Raw genomic sequence first — 21,089 nt, forward strand, 5'->3', positions numbered from 1 at the left:
ACTCAAAAAAAATATTGTTGAATGAAGGAATTGAACAAAACTGTCTCTTGATTAAAAAAAAGAATCAGGCAAAAATATCAAATTCTCCCAGCTTAAATAAGTCCAATAAAAAATTATCCACATTTTCCATTAACTCTTGACAACGTTCACGACTTGAATGAGAAAGTAAATGTGAAAACTTGTGGTAATATTTAAAATACATCACAAATTAATTATTGTTATTCATACACTTTGAAGAAGACTAGTTTTTAAAAACTAAATCTTTCTGAATGGTCGAGTGTTACAGGGTACTGTCTAAGAGGCTTTTTATTAGCACATATTCCCCCCCCAAAATTTTTGGATGCATCAAAGGAAACTGGATAATGAAGGCATTAAACAGAGATGTGTTTTTTAAGCCGACCACTCACATTATATACAAAGCATTTTTGTGATTAATATTTCAGTTACATGGGGCTCCTAAGAGATTTATTTAGAAACAGAATAGGACCAGCACTTATTAAGGATGTGTTCGTAGGTTAACAAAGAGTAAACTCTTGCTATGTCCCATCTCATTCCGAATAACCTGACCCATTTAAGTACCCACACATATTTGCATTAATCCTTCAGGAGCCTCATTCTTCCGCCACTTGACAACTTGCTTTAAATACGGCTTTCCCATATTTTCCACTTAAAAAAATGTGTTTAAAAATAAATTTATTGTCAAGGGAAAGAACTCTGTGGGCCTATTCCAAAACCCCAAATTCGGAGACATCCAAAAATAAGTCCAAACCTAATGAGTTGACTTTCCGAATAAAAAATGAACTCACCAGATCAAACAACTTTACTTTCTGCTTTATAAGAATAATAAAAAAGGTTTGTTAAAAGCCGTAACTTTAGAGTGTGAAAACTGCCTTTCATTCTTCTGTCCACATTGAGCGGTCTCCCATCCACCCTTACCTGTAAATAGGGTCCATGAAGAAAGGAGTGGGTCTAGCATGCTGTAAGGAACCATCAGGTGCTGGTCTTGGTTCACCGTTGCCTCCTTTCTTTTCCCCAAACACGTGGTTTTTACGAGGCTCTGTCAGCTTGGTCCCACTGGCTCTACTCCTACTGCCCATACTTAGATCCAGGGGTTGGTCTTGGCTTGTGGCCGGCGTCACTGGAGGCTTGGCGGGTACTGAGGTCAAGGGCTTCTCGTCCTTGCGTTTAGTGGTGAGATCAAAGGGAGACTCAGAGCTGCCCTTCTGCAGTTTCTTTACTTCACTTGGTGACTGGGGTTCCATTTTCAAAGGTAACGATCTCAAGTCTCTATCAGGAAATGGGTACATTGATTGAGAGAATGCTGGAAAAAATGGGAGGGGAAACATGGAAGGGTAAGGTAAAGCTCCAACTTTTTTGTCTTGCAGCCCCACCAGTCCTGCTGAACCAAAGTATTTCTCAGCAATAGAAGCAATAGCCTTTATAGAATCATTCACAGCTCCTGACACCGCAGTCTGCTCCTCTAAAGATGGTGAGAAAATGGAATGATTGCTGTATTCTTTCTTATTATGTATTGAAGCCAGATTCGGAAGAGGGCTTACTTTGTCTTTGAACATTTTACCATTTTCTTTAAATTTCTCTTTATCACTTTCAATGTCACTTTCCAGATCAGAGCCCGAGGTGGTTTCCAGGTCACTGCCACTTGGTGTACTGACATCATCAAGGTCACTACTCTCTGACTGGTCACTGATTTTCTCAAGGGGCCTCTCTTCAGAGGACCTCTCGGGCTGGAACTCCACTGGCTTATCGTCCCCTACAGGTGGGTGTTTAGATAGTGCCTTCAAAATATCCTGTGTAGCTGGCAGTATCTGAGGATGTGTCATGAGGGGACTTTGACTTTTGTTTGTCTGTTCAGTACTTGACAGTCCTTTAACAGGAGAACTAGCAGGTATCAAAGGAGGCCTGTGGTACAAGCCGGAAGGAAACAAACCAGGGAAGCTAAAAGAAAATCCAGGAGCTGTTGGAAAGGTAAGACCAGCAGGATGCCTATTGGCGCCAAAATAGTCAGCAAGGCCCGGGTTGGCATGACTCATATTAACCATGGACGTTTTATCCATAGCTGGGGTTCCAGGAAGTGAAATGCCTTGGCCAAAAAATCCACCTGCCGCAAAATGGTTCTTGCCCTCACAAAACCTCCTGTGTTTATTTAAGGAAGACGTAGTGCTGAACATTTGTCCACAGTCTTTGCACTTGATTTGGGTTCTGCAATCAGCATGCATGCGCTTATGACGACAAAGGTTTGAAAACTGAGTATAGGATTTATGGCAGACCTCACCTGTGTGCAAACAACAAAAAAGAATCTCAGGCTTTATGGCAACTGCTTCTGAATTTAGCAAGTATCACAATTGGTTTACCCCAAATTTCAATTAGAAAGCCAGGAAAAGACGTCGGAGGCACCAACGTGGGTGCTCCAAACACAGAAAACCCCGTTTCACTAGATTCCAAAGCAAGGCATCCAACCTGACAAATGTCTTGAGACAGCACAAATATTTCAGATATATATAAATATTCTGTCATCCCCATTGCATAATATTTTGTATCATATTTGTGTACTTAAATATTTATTAAAAAGTCAAACTCCAGCATGCATTGACTTCCCACCCAATTACTACACTAACAGAATCTTTACGATTAAATTCTTAAGATGTACTAAACATGACACAGAACAGGAACCCCTTTAAAATTTTAGACCATTTAAAGAATTCTATATTGTAGGCATCAACACAAAATAAAACAGCCTTTCCCTCGACCAGAAACTTCACCTTTATTCCCGCTCCCCTTGGGGAAAAAGCCTGTGACTGCTCTACCATTATTTAATTTGTATTATATCATATGCTCTCATCATTCACACATCAAAGCCACACAACAATGTACATTGTGTATTCTGAGACATTTTTAACAATCATTTTCATGATTTGAGAAAGACTGACATAATTTACAATGGCGCTATTTTAAGCCCGCAAAGGAAACTAAATTGAATGTAGCCCATCCTGCATTGCTGGTTCCCATGAACTATGATCACGTCCTCTGACTTCCCCTCACACCAGTGGTTGTGCTAACCTTCCTGCATTTATGAAACCCCGTCCTTGGGAAACATGTCCACTTGTTGTCATATCTTCACGGGTTATCTCCGGGCTTGACTTCTACGTGGTACAGCCAACTACAGTAAGCAGGGGAGAGTGCGCTGAATGCTATAATCCAGTAAGAACACAGCAGTGGGTGCAGCTGGGAAATAACTCTCGTCCCCGAGAATTTGCCAGAAAAGTAAAACATCTTCTTCCTCATATATGTGTGAATAGATCTAAGTACATTTTAAGATGGAACTCCGTAACCCTTAATCATTCCTTTGCTAGGTAGGAATCTTACTCAATACACGGCCTGGCAGGATTATAGTATCCATTTCCTAAGCATCACACCTTTTACGTTACTTTAATAAAGATGAGTTCCCTTTATGTGTGAGCTTACTTTCATGCTTCTGTGCACGTTTTAATACATGCAGAAACACGATATGCCTTGTTGGTAATTGTTGAAACCAATTTATATAAGAAATTAAATTGAAGGCAAAATGCAACACTTATTTCTTTCATGTGACGACTGCCTTTAAATTAAGCTCCTAAGTCAAAACGATAACAATTTAAAAAGAAAATTCAAAGAAGATTTTATAGACCTTCAGTTATACAAAACTCATCCAGAACTTGGATTATCCCACACACAACCAACCAGGAAGTACCAAGTGATTCTGTCTATTTCTTTTACTACTAACAATTAAAATGCATTGCTACACATATCAATGTGCTTAGTAATATTAAAGGCGCTTTCAACTGTGGAATGATTTATGACATTGTAGAGACTATAACATGCATTTTAATGGGAAGAGAAGATGTGAGTGATTTCTTTTCAAGTTATTCTACTGGAATATTGACCAGAGTCTGCTTTAAAAATATATACTAGTTAACCATATACAATAAATACACATACTGTTTAAATTCTTTGATACACTAATTAAAACCATATGAAGCAGAGGGTAGAAACATGAGACTTTCGCTAGTTATACTAATTCAGCTATGAGCAATAACAAGAAATAGTAAATAAAATATTGACGGAATTATAAATGTGCACTCTTTAAGAAAGTGACACCTCTCCTCTGGGCATTAAAAGGCGTTGAGAAAAGATCTTGATGGGTATTCAAACAAGGTCTAAGTTTTTGAAAGGTTAGCAATGTTTTACCAAAGAAATGTTGCTCTCTACACTTCTTTCTAATAGCTGGATAGATTTAAGAAAATCAAGAGTAACAGAGGTGCATCTGACTTTCCTAGTTGTAGGCTCTGTTACAGCAACGAATGGTGTTTGTATCAGGTCCCAAGAACACAGAATCCGGGATGTCTCCTCAGGCAGAGGCTTTGTTTTTCTCACTTGAAGATCTGGCCTGGCCCACCACAAACCACCAGGCCTCCAGGTAAGTGGCTCAATTGATGCTGCAGTCTATACTCTACTGTAATCTTCTCAGTAATAAGGAATTAGCCAGCAGTTAACATTGCATTTTTCTACTTATTAAACAAATTAAGAGGTATTTTGAATATATCCAGCCTATTAGAGCATGTGGTTTCTATTTGGGAAGGCTGGAGGTTTCTGTAAAGGCAGTGAGTAATTGCCTTAGCACTGATGACTCTGGGCTCAAGCCTGGTGGCACACTGTAATAAGAGACAGTTGCCGTAAACACACCAGGGGGGCTAAATCGTGGTGTGTGGCCTTCTGGTGAGAAACAGATATCAACTCTAGGTGAACCTCCTCCACTCCAAAGTCTCCACACCAACTCCTCTTTTGTTCTGAAATTACACGGCTATTATTCACAATTACCCCATGGTCCTCTGTCAGATTTTATATTTGAAGAATGCCATCTGCTATTTAAATTTACCAATAATTGCTGAAAATACATTCATGGGAAATAGTCTGCACAATCTGATTGGAAAGGGACACCCTATAGTGCTTTAAAGCAAAACACTTGATTTCAACACAATTAAAATTCCAGATCCCAGAATTTTAGATGATAGGAATTTCTATTTTCTGACTTTTACTTTAAATAATAAAGAAAGCATTAAATGGGTGATCATAATTCACTGTGGTCAATTCCTCCCTATTTTCCACCAAAACATGAGAAATTTATCAAAATTCATTTCTGAAAAATCAGAAATAAATGAACTATGTATATGTCTGTAGCACTTGCAAGTACATTTTAGGGCATTACGACCTAGAGTCAGGAATGTCTTTTTGAGACAAGAAGTCTAAAATTTCCATTGTATACTTTATTTCCCATGACTTTCAACAGAGCTTCCTCAAGGGAGATTAGAGAGCACCCTTTTGTTTCTCTGCTAGTCCTCTTTACTCCACCAGGGAACAGAAGAACATATGAGCAAAACAGGATGCTAGGGTAAGCTGGAAAGGGAAAGAAAAGCTCTCTTGGTGCTTGGAAACACAAAAGAGGGCTGTGTAAAGGCAAAAAGGAGGAGCGTTAGTCTCTGGCATCTCCACGTTGGCACTGAAAATTAGTTTTTTTTCCATCGGGTCCTGTAGTAGTGTCTCATATACCTACTACAAACCATCGAATATTTGTCAGAGAAACTGTTTTGCAAGGGTTCCCAAGTCAGAGGTTTTGCCAACTCCTGAGTATGTTTCATCCAGTTCTATGCTTATCTGGATCCAAAATCTGTCTTAAATTTTGTAACACAGCTCAGTGAGTCACTGTGTTTATATGCCCAGCCGAGCAATAGATGAAAAGAAGTCCAGAGTCGTTGCCCAGATGGATAAGAACAACTGATTTTCCATATGAAACATTTCAGCACAATACAGAGAAGAGGGGTGGGTGGACAAGAGAGGCAAATGAGGGCTGAGCTGTACTTGTACTAAAGCGCTCTGTACAAGGATATTCTAAGTAGGTGGTCAGATTGGATGTCCCCTGGAAATACACTGCCCGTAAATCTGCCTTAGTGCCGTGGGTTATAGAAGCAGCATGTCCAGCATCAAAGTGAAAATGTTCTGCTTTTCAAGTAACTGAGAACTACCGATCTGCAACCTGTGATCAGCAACAAAGGGTAGATTAAAGGGCATTTTATCCCACCCGCAACATACACACACACACACACACACACACACACACACACACAGAGTCCTAATAAGCCTCCTTGCCAGGTGGGGTTCTTCTAGGTCTTTCTGATCCAGAACAGGTTTTTCTCACTTAATCTTGTTCAGTGGTATCTGCGATTTGCTGTTTTACAAAGCCACACACATTTTCAGTATGAGACAAATCTCGTTGTCTCTATTAAATTCCACAACCTGGGGAGGCTTCCTTTACATTATTTAACGACTTCTCTACCTGTTATTGATTCCATCTAAAAGAAAACACCCCAGGCATCATAGACAAAACACCATCGATCTGGTTATAAGATTTTCTTGTAATAGAAAATAGCCCAACTGGATGAGACCGTAAATCGCTAATTCAGAGGGCCCCCTCATGGCCATGCGTGGCCCACCCTCCTGATCACAGTGCCTTTTGGATAAGAGACAGTTGCAGGGAGGAGGGCTGGAGTGTGAAAAACTTACAGATAAAGGGCTTCACACTGCTGTGGATGTGCTTGTGTTGTTTGAGGCCTGACGAAGTGGCAAACGTTTTGCCACACTCCGGGCACGCGTGGGCCCGGGCACCAACATGCTGAGAGCGGATGTGCCGCTGAAGGTTGCTAGGGTCCGTGAAAACCTGCTAGGAAATGAGTACTGATTAATCAAGAAACTTAATTCTAGGACACAAGAAAGAAGACCGGGAATAACTCAAGAAGGAATTTTGTGTATTTGTTTTGTTTGTATTTGTTTACCCAAAAACCGAAAGAAAGTTGTATTTCCAAAGTGTCAGCCTCTCTAGGGTCAGGACTTACAAATTATTCAGTTCTGTATACTTAGCACAAAGTACGCGCTGGTATCAGTTGAACAAAATAATTAATGGCATTATTAGAGCATATTCAGGGCTTTTTGATTCTATTTAGAGTGAATGGAGTTGGATAATAAAAATGCAGGCCATGACATTATTAAAAAATGGTGTGCTATTTACACCCTTTAAACAAAGACACACTATGTACAAAATTGGGGGGATTTTGACTAAAGTATCCCAAATCTATTCAAGGAGTTCCCCTAGGGTATAAATTCTAACACAGTGTTTCATTAAGTTACCATTAAGCTAAAATCATTCCTTTGGACATGGTACTAAGAAAACCAACCAAACAAACAACAAACAAACAAAAAAAGAAATAGGAAAAAGAAAAAGCTACCCACACATCAGGGAGCAAAACATCTCTAAAGATAAGGTCGAATGTCCCAATTTCCACTGGCATGAGAAAAGATATTCAAACGTTATGAAAAGTTTTTGGAAAGAGAACTCAATTTTCATGACACCACGACATCTTTTAGTTAATTGAGAAACATGAAAATTCAATGATGTGAATTGCCGTTCCCGTAGTTCAGAGTTACGGTCAAGGTGAAGGGCTTTCGTTTCACTCTTAACGTTGTTCAGCCCTGGCCACTAAGGCACTACACTTTTAATTAGAACCGAGTCATAATTTATGGTGGGGACTTCGGTGGAAAAACCTGCAAACGTAGGAGTCTCCCATTCTTTCTGAATAGGCATTCAGAAACTTTATGGGATTTCCTCACAAACTGATCTTAAAAGAAATTAGTAATGTGCATTGGATACAATTTTCATTCTCCATAAGGCTATAAAACAACCCCACGCTGGAAAGCCAGTAGCGGAACCAGGAATTTACCAAGGATGTGTGACACTTAGTTCTGGAACTCACCATCAAGCCTTGCTTCCTCCCTTACAAAAATAAAAGGATACCCACTAAGTGTTTCTATACACTGTCCTAATGCCTTGTAGCACACAACACTCCGTCTACTTTTCTCAGGATATTTATAGTTTCCCCTCTCAAGGCTTGTTTTTATATACCGTGGCAAATGATGGATTAAGAGAGAGCAGGATGACACAGAGGGGCCAAGTAGTCTACAAATTCACTGTACCTTGGCACAGTTCTCACATTCATAGTGCTTTCCACTGTCATGTGACATCTGGTGGCGGATTAAATTGGACTTCCAGTTAAATGCCTTAGGACACTGATCACACTTGTATTCCCTCTCTTCAGTATGTGACAACATGTGTTTCTCCAGGCTGTTAAGAAAACAATTGATTTAATAGGACGTGGTGACCAAGAACACATTCATAAACAGAACGTCATTTTATTACTAATCCAACTGGCAATTAAAGAAAGAAGAGGGAAAGGAGTTGAGTCGGAGAAGAAAGAGAGGAAACAGGCTTGCAACAGACAAAAGTACGTTTTATGTTCCCTAGACTGTGTCTCTCAGCAATCCAGAGAAGTACCCCTGTTGTTGGGAAATAAATCTGATCCAGTTAGCAGAGTTTAGGTGCCAATTTAGGGGAATGATAAACAACTAGCGATTTGTCCAGTTCTGGATTTGTTACACAGTTCTAGCCGCAACATGTATTGCTGTTACCCACTTAATTCAAACACAAACACTCAAATAGAAAACATTAAGAAAGTGCTTAAGAACATGCAGGAAGCTAGTCTATCTACTGTACATAACCCTTACACTCAACAAAGCACTTTTATTCCTACTCAAATCACCATATGGGAAAGTGAGCTGTAAGCTAACTATTCAACAAGCAACTTCCCAATACAACCAATATAATGGATGGTCAGACAGATGGACCAATGAATGAACATGTATGCATATAGATACAGAAGTAGATATAGATAGAAACATTATCTAGAAAAAAATATATATGTATATATATTATAACCTAAGATTATATATATACAACCTATGAATTAGGGAGGAAAGAAAAGTATATCATATTATAAGTGGATGCACTAGTAAAGCCCCTCAAAAGAAAAACAGGGTTAGAATTTTCTCACAAGCATAGCTTCTCTATGTTTTAAAGCTTAGACTATGTTACCTTCTCAAATGTTTCCTTCCCTCTCTAAAATGTGAATATGAAATCTGCATGAATAGAATGAAAAGTAAATATTATAGATAATGGATTACTGTGATATTCAGAAGATGTCTGCAACATTTTTGTTAATTAAACACACACACATAACACATTAGGATACTACTCCCAAATAAAGCAACCAGAGCTCCTCAGAGAAATAGCCTGTTTCAAATGTGAAGCATGAAATACACAAGATGGGCCTTGAACATCTTGTTATGGCAAAAAGCAAGAGAGTTATAGATCATGTCAAAAAAATTAGGGTGCCAACTTGAAGAGACACCCACTGACTAAAGATGGGGAAATTTAAGCATCAGTAAGAGTAATAATCTCATCTTTTAACGATAATGATACTCAGAAACAAACAGAACCTCACCAGTTACCCCAGGAAGACGCTGAGAAGCCAAATCATTATTCTGAAAACTAGTAAATAAAGGGAAAAACTCATGTACATATCCTGCCTTTCCTATACGAACTGTACTTCAGGGTGAGCAAATAAACAGTGAGGGGAAGTTTCTCTGCATAGAATTAATCCAGATAATAAATAATGAAAGAACGGGGGGAATTAGAATACATTCATTTTGCAGCCCCTAAAGAATGAATGAATCTAGGCAATCCATTATATGCCTCCTGGTGGAAATAAATGATACCATCAATGAGGTATTCTTCCTAAAATACTGAGCCTAAATCTGATCACAGCTTGGGATGTAACCATGAGTATACAGGAAACAGAGGAGATGGAGAAAGACATTAAACAATACCAAGGGGATATAATCAGCAGAATACAGACTGGAGGAAATGCTACAGGAAAAAACACTCATTATCTTCTGCATATAAACTGTAATGAGAAAGAGGGAGAGAGACTTACTGGCTTTGACTGGGGGAACCTATAAATTAAGAAATATAAGAGGGACGTCAACCAATTGCCATGATGGACCTTATTTTGATCTTAATTCAAACCAGAAAACTCTAAAAATAATGAAATGACTGGGGGGAATTTGAACACCGACTGAATATTTGATAGTATTAAGGAACCATTATTTTTAAAATGAGCTTATGTTTTATAGTCCTTACTTTCTACAGACACATACTGAGCTATTTATGAATAAAATGACATAATGTCCAGGATTTGTTTCAAATAATCCAAAATGAGTATAGCTGAGACAAGATAGGCCTCGTGTGATAATTACTGAACCTGAGTGTATGGGTGTTATTACACCGCCCTCTCTAGTTTTGTGTGTATTTGAAATCTTCCATAATAAAAAGGTATTTAAAAAAAAACTGACTACCAAGCATGTGAGCACTGTTTCTTCCCTATATTTTATTTTTCTGTGAAATGAACACTCTAAGTTTGAGAATCACGTAAGACCTCTGTGTACCTAGAATATGTTATCCAGTGTTTGTACACACCATGTGCGTGGGAGTGTGTGTGAAAAAATGATATGCCCTTTCTCATATCTTGACAAATTAGAAACACCTTTCCATATTTTTCTCCTCCTCAGTTTCCTCCTTCCACTTCTATTCATATTGGCACATGAACTTATTTTTCCTGCCCTATGAGTCAGTCGACTTGGTAATGCTATTCTATTTGAGCACCAGTGGCGATATCTCTGTGAACAAAAGGTACCAGGAGAGTACAGGTGTGTGGAGTCACAAGAATGTCCCTATCTTTATCTACAATATGTAATCCTCTGTTTGTTACACAAGTTGAAATGTTAATCAGAGAGTTAAGAGAAAGATATCAACAATGGCAGTTAACATTGAACTGAGTCAGGGACATCTTCCAAAATTGGTGTACACATTGCTATTCATACTACTGTCTTTAGCAAACTATCAAGGCATGCCATTTTATGACATATATTATATTCCAATATGCATCACAAATCATAAACTCTGAAACCTAGTGGTAAAAGATTGTCCTATACATTGAGATTTTTCTTGCCTCCTAACTCCAAGGGTGTGATATTGTTTTAAGAGTATAGTACGTACCACAAAAGGGGGAAAAAGATAGCAAAGTAAAGGAAACTTCCTCTTTTTTTGCTTCTTCTAATCCAGCATAAAACCCATATTGTTCCATGGAATGATCAGCTGTCAGCTAATCAGTGATAGAAAATAAAAAGGCAAGTGGTTCTTGCAAAAGCAAATGTTCATTGCTTTCATAAACACAGAAGTATCCAGTCAGTCATTAATGAAACTTCACTTTTCATAGAATTTTATCCCAATTTATAGAGCTTTGCTTAGCCTTCTGGGTTCAACCTTTGTTTCTCGACCCGCTTTTCTTTTGGAGGGTGGTATTCTTTTCTTAATATTTTACACAAAAGATACAGAACAGAATAATGTATCATGTCAAGAAAGGAATTCTCATTTGTTTAACATATAAAACAATATCGGCTTCAATAAAGTGGAAAATATTCAGGGCACATAGGTTCTGCACTGGCTAAATTATATAACCCAAAATATCACCTGGATGACTGATATCAGGTCGCATAGTGACATGATATATCCATCGGGCTGAGCTACTGAAAAGTGAGTTTTGAGGGTTCATCCAATGCCAGATAATTAGGTTTCCTTATTGTTTTCTACTGAATGTTTGACTGAAGGAGCTAAATCGACAGTTGGTTTTGGCATTAAGTAGCACTGACTCAGGCTTAATCTTATACCTAGTCAGAGTAAGAAGCTTTCTCCACCTAAGAAGTATTGCTATACACAACATTTTAGCGTTCAGTCTGTCCATTTTTGTTTTATAATATGCTGTCCATTATTTTTTATAACAAAATAGAAGGAAATATACTTACTCTCTGGCATCAGAGATACGGCTTCACAGTATAAGTACTTTTCTTACCTGCTGGTATTTAGTAGCAGGTAAGGAAAGTATTTTCATTTTGGTTTTTAATTTGGACACAATGTATTTAGGAGACATACTGTGATGGTTTTTGATTACAAATCCATGTTTTACCAAACATACATAACAGATTTATTCTCTATGTGGGTTTTTATTAAGTAGTAAAGATAAGTTTAAAGGGTACTGGGAAAACCCTCTTAGCCCCCAAAATGTTTTCTCTCTAATAGCTAGATTAAGCCTGAATTTTCAAAGCTAGACAGATTCATTCTTTTGACTCAGTCTCCTCAAGGAATGGGTTATACTTGATGCCTTTTTGGTCATCTATGCATTAAAATGGAATGAAACTCTTTCCTACGAGAAGAGAGATGCGGGGCAATCAACAGAGGTGAAAGGAGAAAGAGGAAGAGGAGGCACTAAGGAAAGAAAGGAAACAAAAAGGTAAATTAAAAGAGGTGAGGTGTCCAAGACAAACTGTGAGTAATTCACATCCTTGACTAAGGCCGGCTGATATACTCCCATACCCATTTAAACACAGTGTTTTTATGTTCAGTTGAAATTCTGATTATAGGTTCCAGATTTAAAAGCAAAGTAATGAATACAATTACTAAAATTGTTTGTGGACCAAGGCAAAAACCATTAGGTAGAAAAAACAAACACACAAACAAACAAAAAACTTATTAGCTGGTTAAACACCTTTGTGATCTGAAAGACCATTTTGTAGCATAATTATCAATACAGTTTTCAAAACATAGGTTCCAGGGTTGTTGCTTTCTTTAACAGAAATTTTAAAAATGTTCTTGAATTAAATTCAAAGGGCTATGAAAAGTTAATATTATCACTGAAATATGTTTTCGTTTTGTTAAAAATAAGTATTATAGAATTATTTCATTTAGATCATGTTTACTTTTTCCCTTTTTGAAAATTCAATATTTTCTTCACTGAACATGCTTCTCTTATTCTTTTATATATGTGCAGTTTAGATAAATAGTTGAAATTAAATCCATAGATTACACTGATCTATCAAAAGACTACCTATCTTCATTGAGTAAGTACCAGCACAGTCTCTTTTTTATCGTCTAAATGTTTCTAGAGGGTCGCTTTTCTGTTTAGTGTATAATTAGATTAATTAGCATCACTGTTGCCTCCTCTACTCTTGATACCTCCTCTAAGTTACGTTTTACTATAATGTTAAACTTTCAATTGGCAATAACCCTCCTTAAATAATAAAAGTATTATTTTCTATCTGGCATCAAAATAACTAATTCTAACTTCACTGCAAATATTTGACAGGTGAGAATTTCCAGGGGAAAATGATTTCCGAACGTGTGACTAACACATTTGTCCAGCTCATTGCTGTTCCAAATTTCCCATTTGCATCAATTCTGAAAATTCAGCATAAACATTTTACTGTAGAGTAAATAAACACGTTTTTGTAGTGCAACATGCCATGTCTAACCTTTGCAAATCGGGAAACACTTGGTCACATTCCTTACACTCCTGAATTGCATGTATCTCTCGGAGATCATTTTCACTCTCGAGTTTTTGTTGAAAGTCCTCCTCTACCATGGAGAATGCCGAGTGGGGTGTGCTGCATGGGAACTTCTGGTGATCCGCTAGTTCAGCCTTGGACTCAAAGAGCTGGTCACAGTCCTCACAGCGGTATTGCCGTTCTTCTGTGAAAAGAATTCAGGTGTTATCAGAACTAGGTGATCAGGAAGTACCGCCACACACTGGCAGTTCTTATCGAATTACGGAAGACATAATAGAAATTATTTGGTTGTCCTTTCCACCACTTCCATTTTAACATGGATTAGAAATAGTAAATGTAGGGACTTCCCTGGCGGTCCAGTGGTTAAGACTCCGCACTTCCACCTCAGGGGACACGGGTTTGATCCCTAGTCGGGGAACTAAGATCCCGAATACCGTGCAGTGTGGCAAAAAAAAAAAAGAAAAGAAAAAAAAATTAAATGTAAAGAAGCCAGGACAAAGCCTACAACAATAACAGAAGTGATTGCTGTGGCTCCCGTATAGCTTTCTTATCAGATAAAACTTTATGACGAAACCCTTCCAGGGTTTAATATTCACAGGATATTAAAAGTCATAATGACCACTTACTGAGCATCATTATGTCCTCAACCCTGTACATGGATTATTGATATTCCTAAAACCTGACCGTGAGGAATTATATGTCAGATCTGTATCCCAATTTTCAGGTGAGGGTGTGGATGCTCAGAGAAGTTCAGTAACCAGTCAGGGATCATAGAGCTAAATGGTTATGTCAGACTTTGAAAACACATCTCCGTTCCATACCCTTCTCGCTGTGCCATGTTACCTGGACGGAACACGGGACAGAGTCCCTATCTGAGCCGTACTTAAACCTGGCTAATATCAATAAACTTGGAAATGCTTTAACATTCGTCATTCCTTATAATGTGACACAGCATGATTTTAGTACTTTTCTAGGCTCATTTATGTTCCCTCAGGGCCAGTGCTAATTGGCATGGCTTTGTTAAATAGCCAGCATATCATGCATTTGCACTTTAAATCACTAAGATAAATAAATGGTAATAGTGGGGACCAGAGATAGCAAGGTTATGGAGTGTCAGGTAGTGACGCCATTGCTTCTATTCTTTTTATTGGAATAGCTTTCAGCCCACTCATGAGGCCATACTATGCACTGATCACACAGATATCATCACAGAAGTCCTGCAAACAGCTCACAATGCTGAAAGACACAGAGGACAGCAACACCACAGCCAGGACCTATATCCAGTTATTCATTGACCGAATGCTTTTGAGGGAATATTTTAGTCACCTACTGAATGTGAGGCATTTTGCTAGGGACTGAATACATAAGAAACCCAAGGAGATACACATGTGAACAACTAGTGTGATACATCTTATGACAGGTGCATGCACAGGCCTAAATTAGGAGCCCAGAGGAATATACCAAATCCATCTATCCTGAGGAAGAGAGGGTTCAGCAAAGATTTTGTAATGAGGAAGAATCAGCCAGGTGAAGCAGGATGAGGGAAGACATTTCAGGCGGTGGGAATACCACGGACCAATGACGAAGGCGAGAAAGAGCAGGGCAGGCTCGTGGAAAGGCAAAGCTATAGTAAAGTGTGACAGGTTTATAGGGTGCATGTAGGGGAGGAGTGGGCAATGAAGTTAGAGAGGGTAGCAGGTCACTAGGGGCTTTTTAGGTCCATGCGAAGAAGGGTACAGGAAAGCCACTGAAAGTTGGAATGCCCCATTGCAGCTTGAGAAGCCAAGCAGAGAGGTCAAACGGGTCGCTGCTGCTGTGATCCACATACGATACTGGTTCCGTTTCAACTAAACCAATAACAAAGGGGCCAGAAAAGTAAAGAAATTAGTATGTAGATTCAGTAGGGTTTGTCACCTTTGGACTTGGTTAAAGAGGGAGCTATTTTAAAATAAATCACCTCAGCTGTACGACAGGTTTCTCAATAACATAAACTGGGTAATGGAAACGTTTCCTACAGTTTGTGACACTATTCACATGTTTAAGATCTAAATTTAGGATCTCAGCCAGCAGTCTGAAAACAAACAACCTCCAGGCCTATGAAAAGGCATAGGTTTAGAGACAGCAAGACCTCCGTTTGAATGCTACCACTTTCTAGCCATGTGGTCTTGGCCAATTTACTTAGCCTTATATGGCCTCATTTTCCTACCTGTATAATGGAAATAATTCCTTTCTTACAGGTTTGATCTACGTCTAAAAGACTAAACGAGACACTAAATGGAGAGCATAAAACATCTAGCATACAGTAGGTGTACAATGCATGTGTTTTATTTTCTCTTTTCTAAGAAACATTAAATCCTAGAAGTATGAAATAGAAATCACCATGTAAACATTATAAACATTATATTTAACATGTCGGGTATATGTATGGATGTGGGTATGACACATTGAAAATGAAAAGCAACCGACGGGTTCCAGAGTGTGGTAAAGGCAGGTAATTTATGAATGGTAGCCCTAAAAGAAAAATAGTCACCTCCATTTAGGCTTTTTAGAATAGTACAGTAACCATTTATATTAAAAAAGATAATTGTTTGAAAACCTTTTTAGAGCAAACATTCACTGATGAAAGATGCCTTGTACCAGAGACAGCCCAAATTATTATTATTTTTTTTATATCATCTGAACACTCCCTGCTGTCAAAGAGCCCTTTCCCACTGGGTCAGGCTCCCCATTCAGGCTCAAATTCTACCAGGCTAGTTAACAAGTCTGGGTTTCTGAGGCCATTGACTTGTCACAGTTTCTAAGACGAAAACAAGTTGCAAAAGGCTCCTCAAAATACAACTGGTATAATCTACAAAGAGGCAGAATGCAGCTCAGCCAAAGGAGAAAAATGTTCAGGTAAAGAGCCAGCCAATAGTGGTAGCTTTCTTTGCAGGAGCTGCAGATGCAGAGGCTGAGGTTCTCCTGTTTGGAATGCCAGAGAGATGGGAAGTGGAGTCATCCTCACCTCTCACTGGTAACCCTTCCCAGTGGTCCTTCCAACTATAAAAACACTCTAGAGACACCACTAGATTATGCTAAATCAAATCACATTATATGAGGGGAGAGAAACAGGAAAAACAAATAAAACAGTCTTAAACGCTCATCCCAATGATACAAATCAATACAAATAAAATTTCCTTTCACTCTTACCTGAATATACATCACTAGTAATTATAATTCTTTTTTTTAAATTATAATTCTTTTTGATCCCCCCTTCTTTAATTTGGAATAGGTCTCTGACAAATACAAATTCCTCTGGCTCTAAAATTTCCTCATCTGTACTTTTCTCCCAATCCTCGTGCCTCCAGCCTTCTCCCATATGGTCACGCTGGCTAGGATTTTACTCAAGTAGAAATACTTTTCCCGGTAATAGAACATTAGATGGGAGAAACAACTGCTAGATATACAAAAGCCCAAGACCAAGCTCCCTGAAATGACTTTTGTACAGTGAAAGGACTCTCACTATAGTCTAAGGCATTGACAAAAGGTTGACCTATGTGATGTCTCAGTCCAAATAGCCAAAATTCCTCTGACCTCCATTTCAGAGAAGACCTCTGCCTCCTTTAGCTTCACCGTAATATTAGCCAGATGTCATAGCTACTCTATGAGAAGGAATTTCTTAAACCTGACATTGACTACCCAGGGAAACTAACAAGTACCAAGTGTGACGGACCCTTTGGCATGCTCCATCACAATCTCCAAATGAGGGTGGCGCGGATGGTGGCATGAGTGGTACTAACCGTGGATATCCGGTGCCATAGTGTCATGGGGATAGTCTTCACTCTTCATGAACAGCAGGAGCTCCTCTCCTGGTGCAATGTCTGCAACTACTCTATAAAATATCTTCAAGAGACAATGAAGGGGTGGGGGGAGAGAAAGAGAAGTGAATATTAAGAAAGGGCAAGATATACACTAAGATAACTGTACATTTTCCCGTACCTTAACAAAAATATTCCTTTTTATTTTCATCAAAAGAACTAGCTTTCCTGTTTTATACACTGAGAACTAGCCCTCTGATGACAAATGGAAAGCTGTGACTCTCATGCCAATTCATAAATCTTTTCCAGCTCCCACTTCACAAATCAAATTTTCTTAATGTGAGCCTTGCTGTGTCACATACACCCTATGTAATGTTTAACAAAGAACAATCCCTTCTCTGAATTCCTTACTCTAGGGAGCCACACACATACTCAGAGAGTTGAATGTGTCTTGCGTTATCCAGCAGTGGCCTAGCGAAGACTGGCAGGAGCACAATTACTCCCCTCGAGCATGTTCTCAAAAGTAGCACCTTCTCAACAAGGAGCTTTGAAGGTAATAGGCTGGAGGGACACAACATAAAGAATCATGACAACAAGATCTGTGGAGAACATAGTCAAAGGAGAGCATTTGGTTTTTTAAAACCTGAATCCCTCTTTTACCAATCAAAAGTGCCACTCACGGGCTTCCCTGGTGGCGCAGTGGTTGAGAGTCCGCCTGCCGATGCAGGGGACACGGGTTCGTGCCCCAGTCCGGGAAGATCCCACATGCCGCAGAGCGGCTGGGCCCGTGAGCCATGGCCGCTGAGCATGCGCGTCCGGAGCCTGTGCGCCACAACGGGAGAGGCCACAACAGTAAGAGGCCCACGTAGTGCAAAAAAAAAGTGCCACTCACAGGTCCAGGACCTGCCATCATGACCCAGATACCGATCCCACTCTTTGAAAGCAGGCATTATGCCTTCAACTGATTCCTTTACCAGGGTTTGGGGGTGGTGCTTATTCCTCTTACTTTCTAGCAAAATGCTGATGAGAGGAAGGATTTAAGAAATCCATTAATAACTGACTAAAAAGCAGTGGGGCAAGTGTGGAAAAAACCCTGACCTATAATTTCCAAGAGCTGCCTACCTTTCCCCGACCAGCGTGGTTACCCTAGGTAGGTCATTGCCCAATCACCTTGTCTAGGATTCCGGGTTTCTTCATTTATAAAAGCATTTAATTCTGATTTGCAACATATACAAACATCGAATCATTATGTTGTACACCTGAAACTAATATAATGTTATATGTCAATTATATCTCAATATAAAAAGGATTTAATCATGAAAATATTTAAGGTGGCTTTTCTTTTTAACATATTATGTTCTTAGTTTTTAATTCTATTCTAGGATTATTTATTAAACAACGATTCCGTAACCAGATAGAGGTTATGAAAGAAAGAATAAAGTTATACAGTTAACTGGTGAAAATGAGAACAATTACATTCACACACACTCACACACACACACACACACACACACAAATACCACCAAAAGCAACAATGACAACAATAAAACTAGGGATTCAGTTCTGTTCAGTCTCGATGCAATGGGGAGAAAAACCACATAACACAAATTGGCACACCCTACTAAGAAATGGGAAGGATCTATTTTGAGAAGACATTGCTCTACCTGTGGTTTCTTACAGGACCACTTATTTCAAACTGAGAAAAGTTGAGTAATTTAACGTTTTATAAGATCAACAGAAATGTGCATAACTTTAATTATATTTATCTGTTTATCTCTTGAAAAGCAGGACATTAAACATAAGTACGTGCCTCTTCATTCCAGTAGGTGGCTCTAAACTCCAATTGTTTATTTTTCTTTAAAAAGACCAGAGCACAAAACTGTGCTAAATTCAAAAAAATAACTCAATGAGGAGTATTTTCTGCTTAGTTTCTTTCCTGTCAAAATAAAATCATTTTTTTCATGCAACAGTAACTTAACCACATGAAGTTGCTTTATAGAAAATAACACCAAACATAAAATGTTGCCCTAATATAATATAACCTAAGATTCTTTATCTCTATCCTTAGATAAAATCCAGACTATCTTAGGAAAATTACTCTTTGTTATGTGCTGATTGTATAAAAACCAGAGAATTTACAGTTTGTATCTTATTAACCCTAACGTTCACATCTTCCCTTCTCTGGAAGTACACTCAGAGGAATAATTCTGCTCAAAAAGTTACCAGATTAAAAAAAAAAAAAAGTGTGCGTTTGCTTTTTCCCCCTAAACTTTCCAGTTAAATGCTTATTAGTGCCCTGTTTCATTCTAGAGTTCTATTTCCCCTTAGAAAACAATAGACTTCTCTCAACAGTTTGAATCACCTCTTCTTTTGGCATCTCTCAAAGGTTTAACTTATTAGCTTCCTTTCCAACAACATGTTGATATTTGAATTGTGACATATTAGAACTTTTCAGTGGCTTCTCGGAAACAGTGATGTTAAAGAGACAATATCCCGAAAGACCATAAAACAGTACAATTGTCGCTTTTGGGGAATGTTGCAGAGACACACATGCCAGATCACTGGAAGAAAGTATTATGATATCATTATTTTCTTTTGAATAATAGAGTCCACTATTAAACATGTCTCTTTTAATTCCATTTTAGATTTACTCAATCCAGTGTGAACAGCCCAAGAAACAAAAGAAAGTGATAGATACACTGTAACTATACATTAGAAAGATAATTCTCTTTGCCGGGACACAGATCACTACTGTGATTTCCCTTTAAGTGTCCAGATTGTCATGTGAAGAATACTGAGTGCATAAAAAATAAAAGACACGGAAGAGCATTGATGTTGGCTTTATCTACTGGAGGTAAAAGGTGACATTCCAGGCCACGAAAGGCAAGGCAAAGCAGAGTGGGTTTTAACTTCAGGGTGTTCTTTTCGATTTTAAGTGAATTTTTATGGTGCTCATGAAACTGAGGTTTGAAAAGAACTGGCAAGAGCCCGAAGTAATGAGGGCAGATTCTGGGCACGCTTCCTCATATCGCAGTAAGAATGTGCCTTGAAGCCCCATCTACCGGCCTTAGAAATCCAGTGCTTTTTTCAAGGTGTTGTTACCACTTGCCATTTCATGATATCTCAACTCTTTGGATTTTACAGAGACTTAAGCAAAATTATGTCTTTGCTCTTATAATTACAATGGTCCCAAAGTGTAATTTGAATGCTTGAATCCAGAGATGTCTACATACAAAGCTGGTTTATGTTCTAGCAATAACAATACACCAGCAGGCGTTTGAGAAGTGAGAGAAGTAGTTTAAATGAAAACATAATGACAATTTGTTGCCTCGAAACAATTATGTGGGGGAAAGATGGAATGTAATGTTGGAGGAATCAAGCCTTTCAGAAAAAAAAGTTATCGCGTCTATGCTTTTATGTTAGAAAATGGGTCTTTCAGCAAATAAAAATATAATAAAGAACGGAAGTGATTTATGTAGCTTCTCCCGCAGGTTTGTCTATTAAGTATGCTTGACCATGATTATAAAAATGTAATCATAACATCTTTAAAATCAGTGTATTCTCAAAATTTCGGCTATATATTGCAGTCCTATGAATTACATGTCATCTGAGTTATGTACCCGAAGCAGAGACATGACTAATATAACCTCTCTGGGTTTTGTGTTAGATAAAAATGGAAGGGAATCAATTCCTCTGTTAAATTCCATAAAAGAGTTAACAGGTCTCTTCCATCAGGAAGTTTTATGGAAAAAGTTATCTGGAACCAAAATAAAAATGTCCTGGATCTGGGATTTTGTGATGAATTCAACTCAAGTATTTGAAGAGGGGCTCAAAATCTCACTTAGAAAAAGTTGGAATGGATACAAAAGGGTTGTAGATTTATTATTTTGCTGT

General features: G+C 38.5%; 1 protein-coding gene across 11 annotated transcripts in view; it reads right to left on the minus strand.

Moving 5' to 3' along the window:
• The window catches only part of MECOM (MDS1 and EVI1 complex locus), a 566,735-nt gene that overhangs the window by 30,895 nt on the left and 514,751 nt on the right, over positions 1-21,089 (minus strand). For 7 of the 11 annotated variants that reach the window (XM_067737977.1, XM_067737972.1, XM_067737974.1 and 4 more), the window contains 5 exons: positions 17,178-17,280; positions 13,366-13,582; positions 8,080-8,227; positions 6,616-6,772; positions 937-2,293 (listed from right to left, as the gene is read on the minus strand). In XM_067737977.1, the coding sequence (XP_067594078.1) occupies positions 937-2,293; positions 6,616-6,772; positions 8,080-8,227; positions 13,366-13,582; positions 17,178-17,280 (1,982 nt within the window). The remainder of the gene's footprint in view (positions 1-936; positions 2,294-6,615; positions 6,773-8,079; positions 8,228-13,365; positions 13,583-17,177; positions 17,281-21,089) is intronic. The other 4 variants (XM_067737973.1, XM_067737975.1, XM_067737981.1 and 1 more) reach the window with 3 other exon arrangements.

The sequence above is a fragment of the Pseudorca crassidens genome, chromosome 5, assembly GCF_039906515.1.
Source record: "Pseudorca crassidens isolate mPseCra1 chromosome 5, mPseCra1.hap1, whole genome shotgun sequence".
NCBI lineage: Eukaryota > Metazoa > Chordata > Mammalia > Artiodactyla > Delphinidae > Pseudorca > Pseudorca crassidens.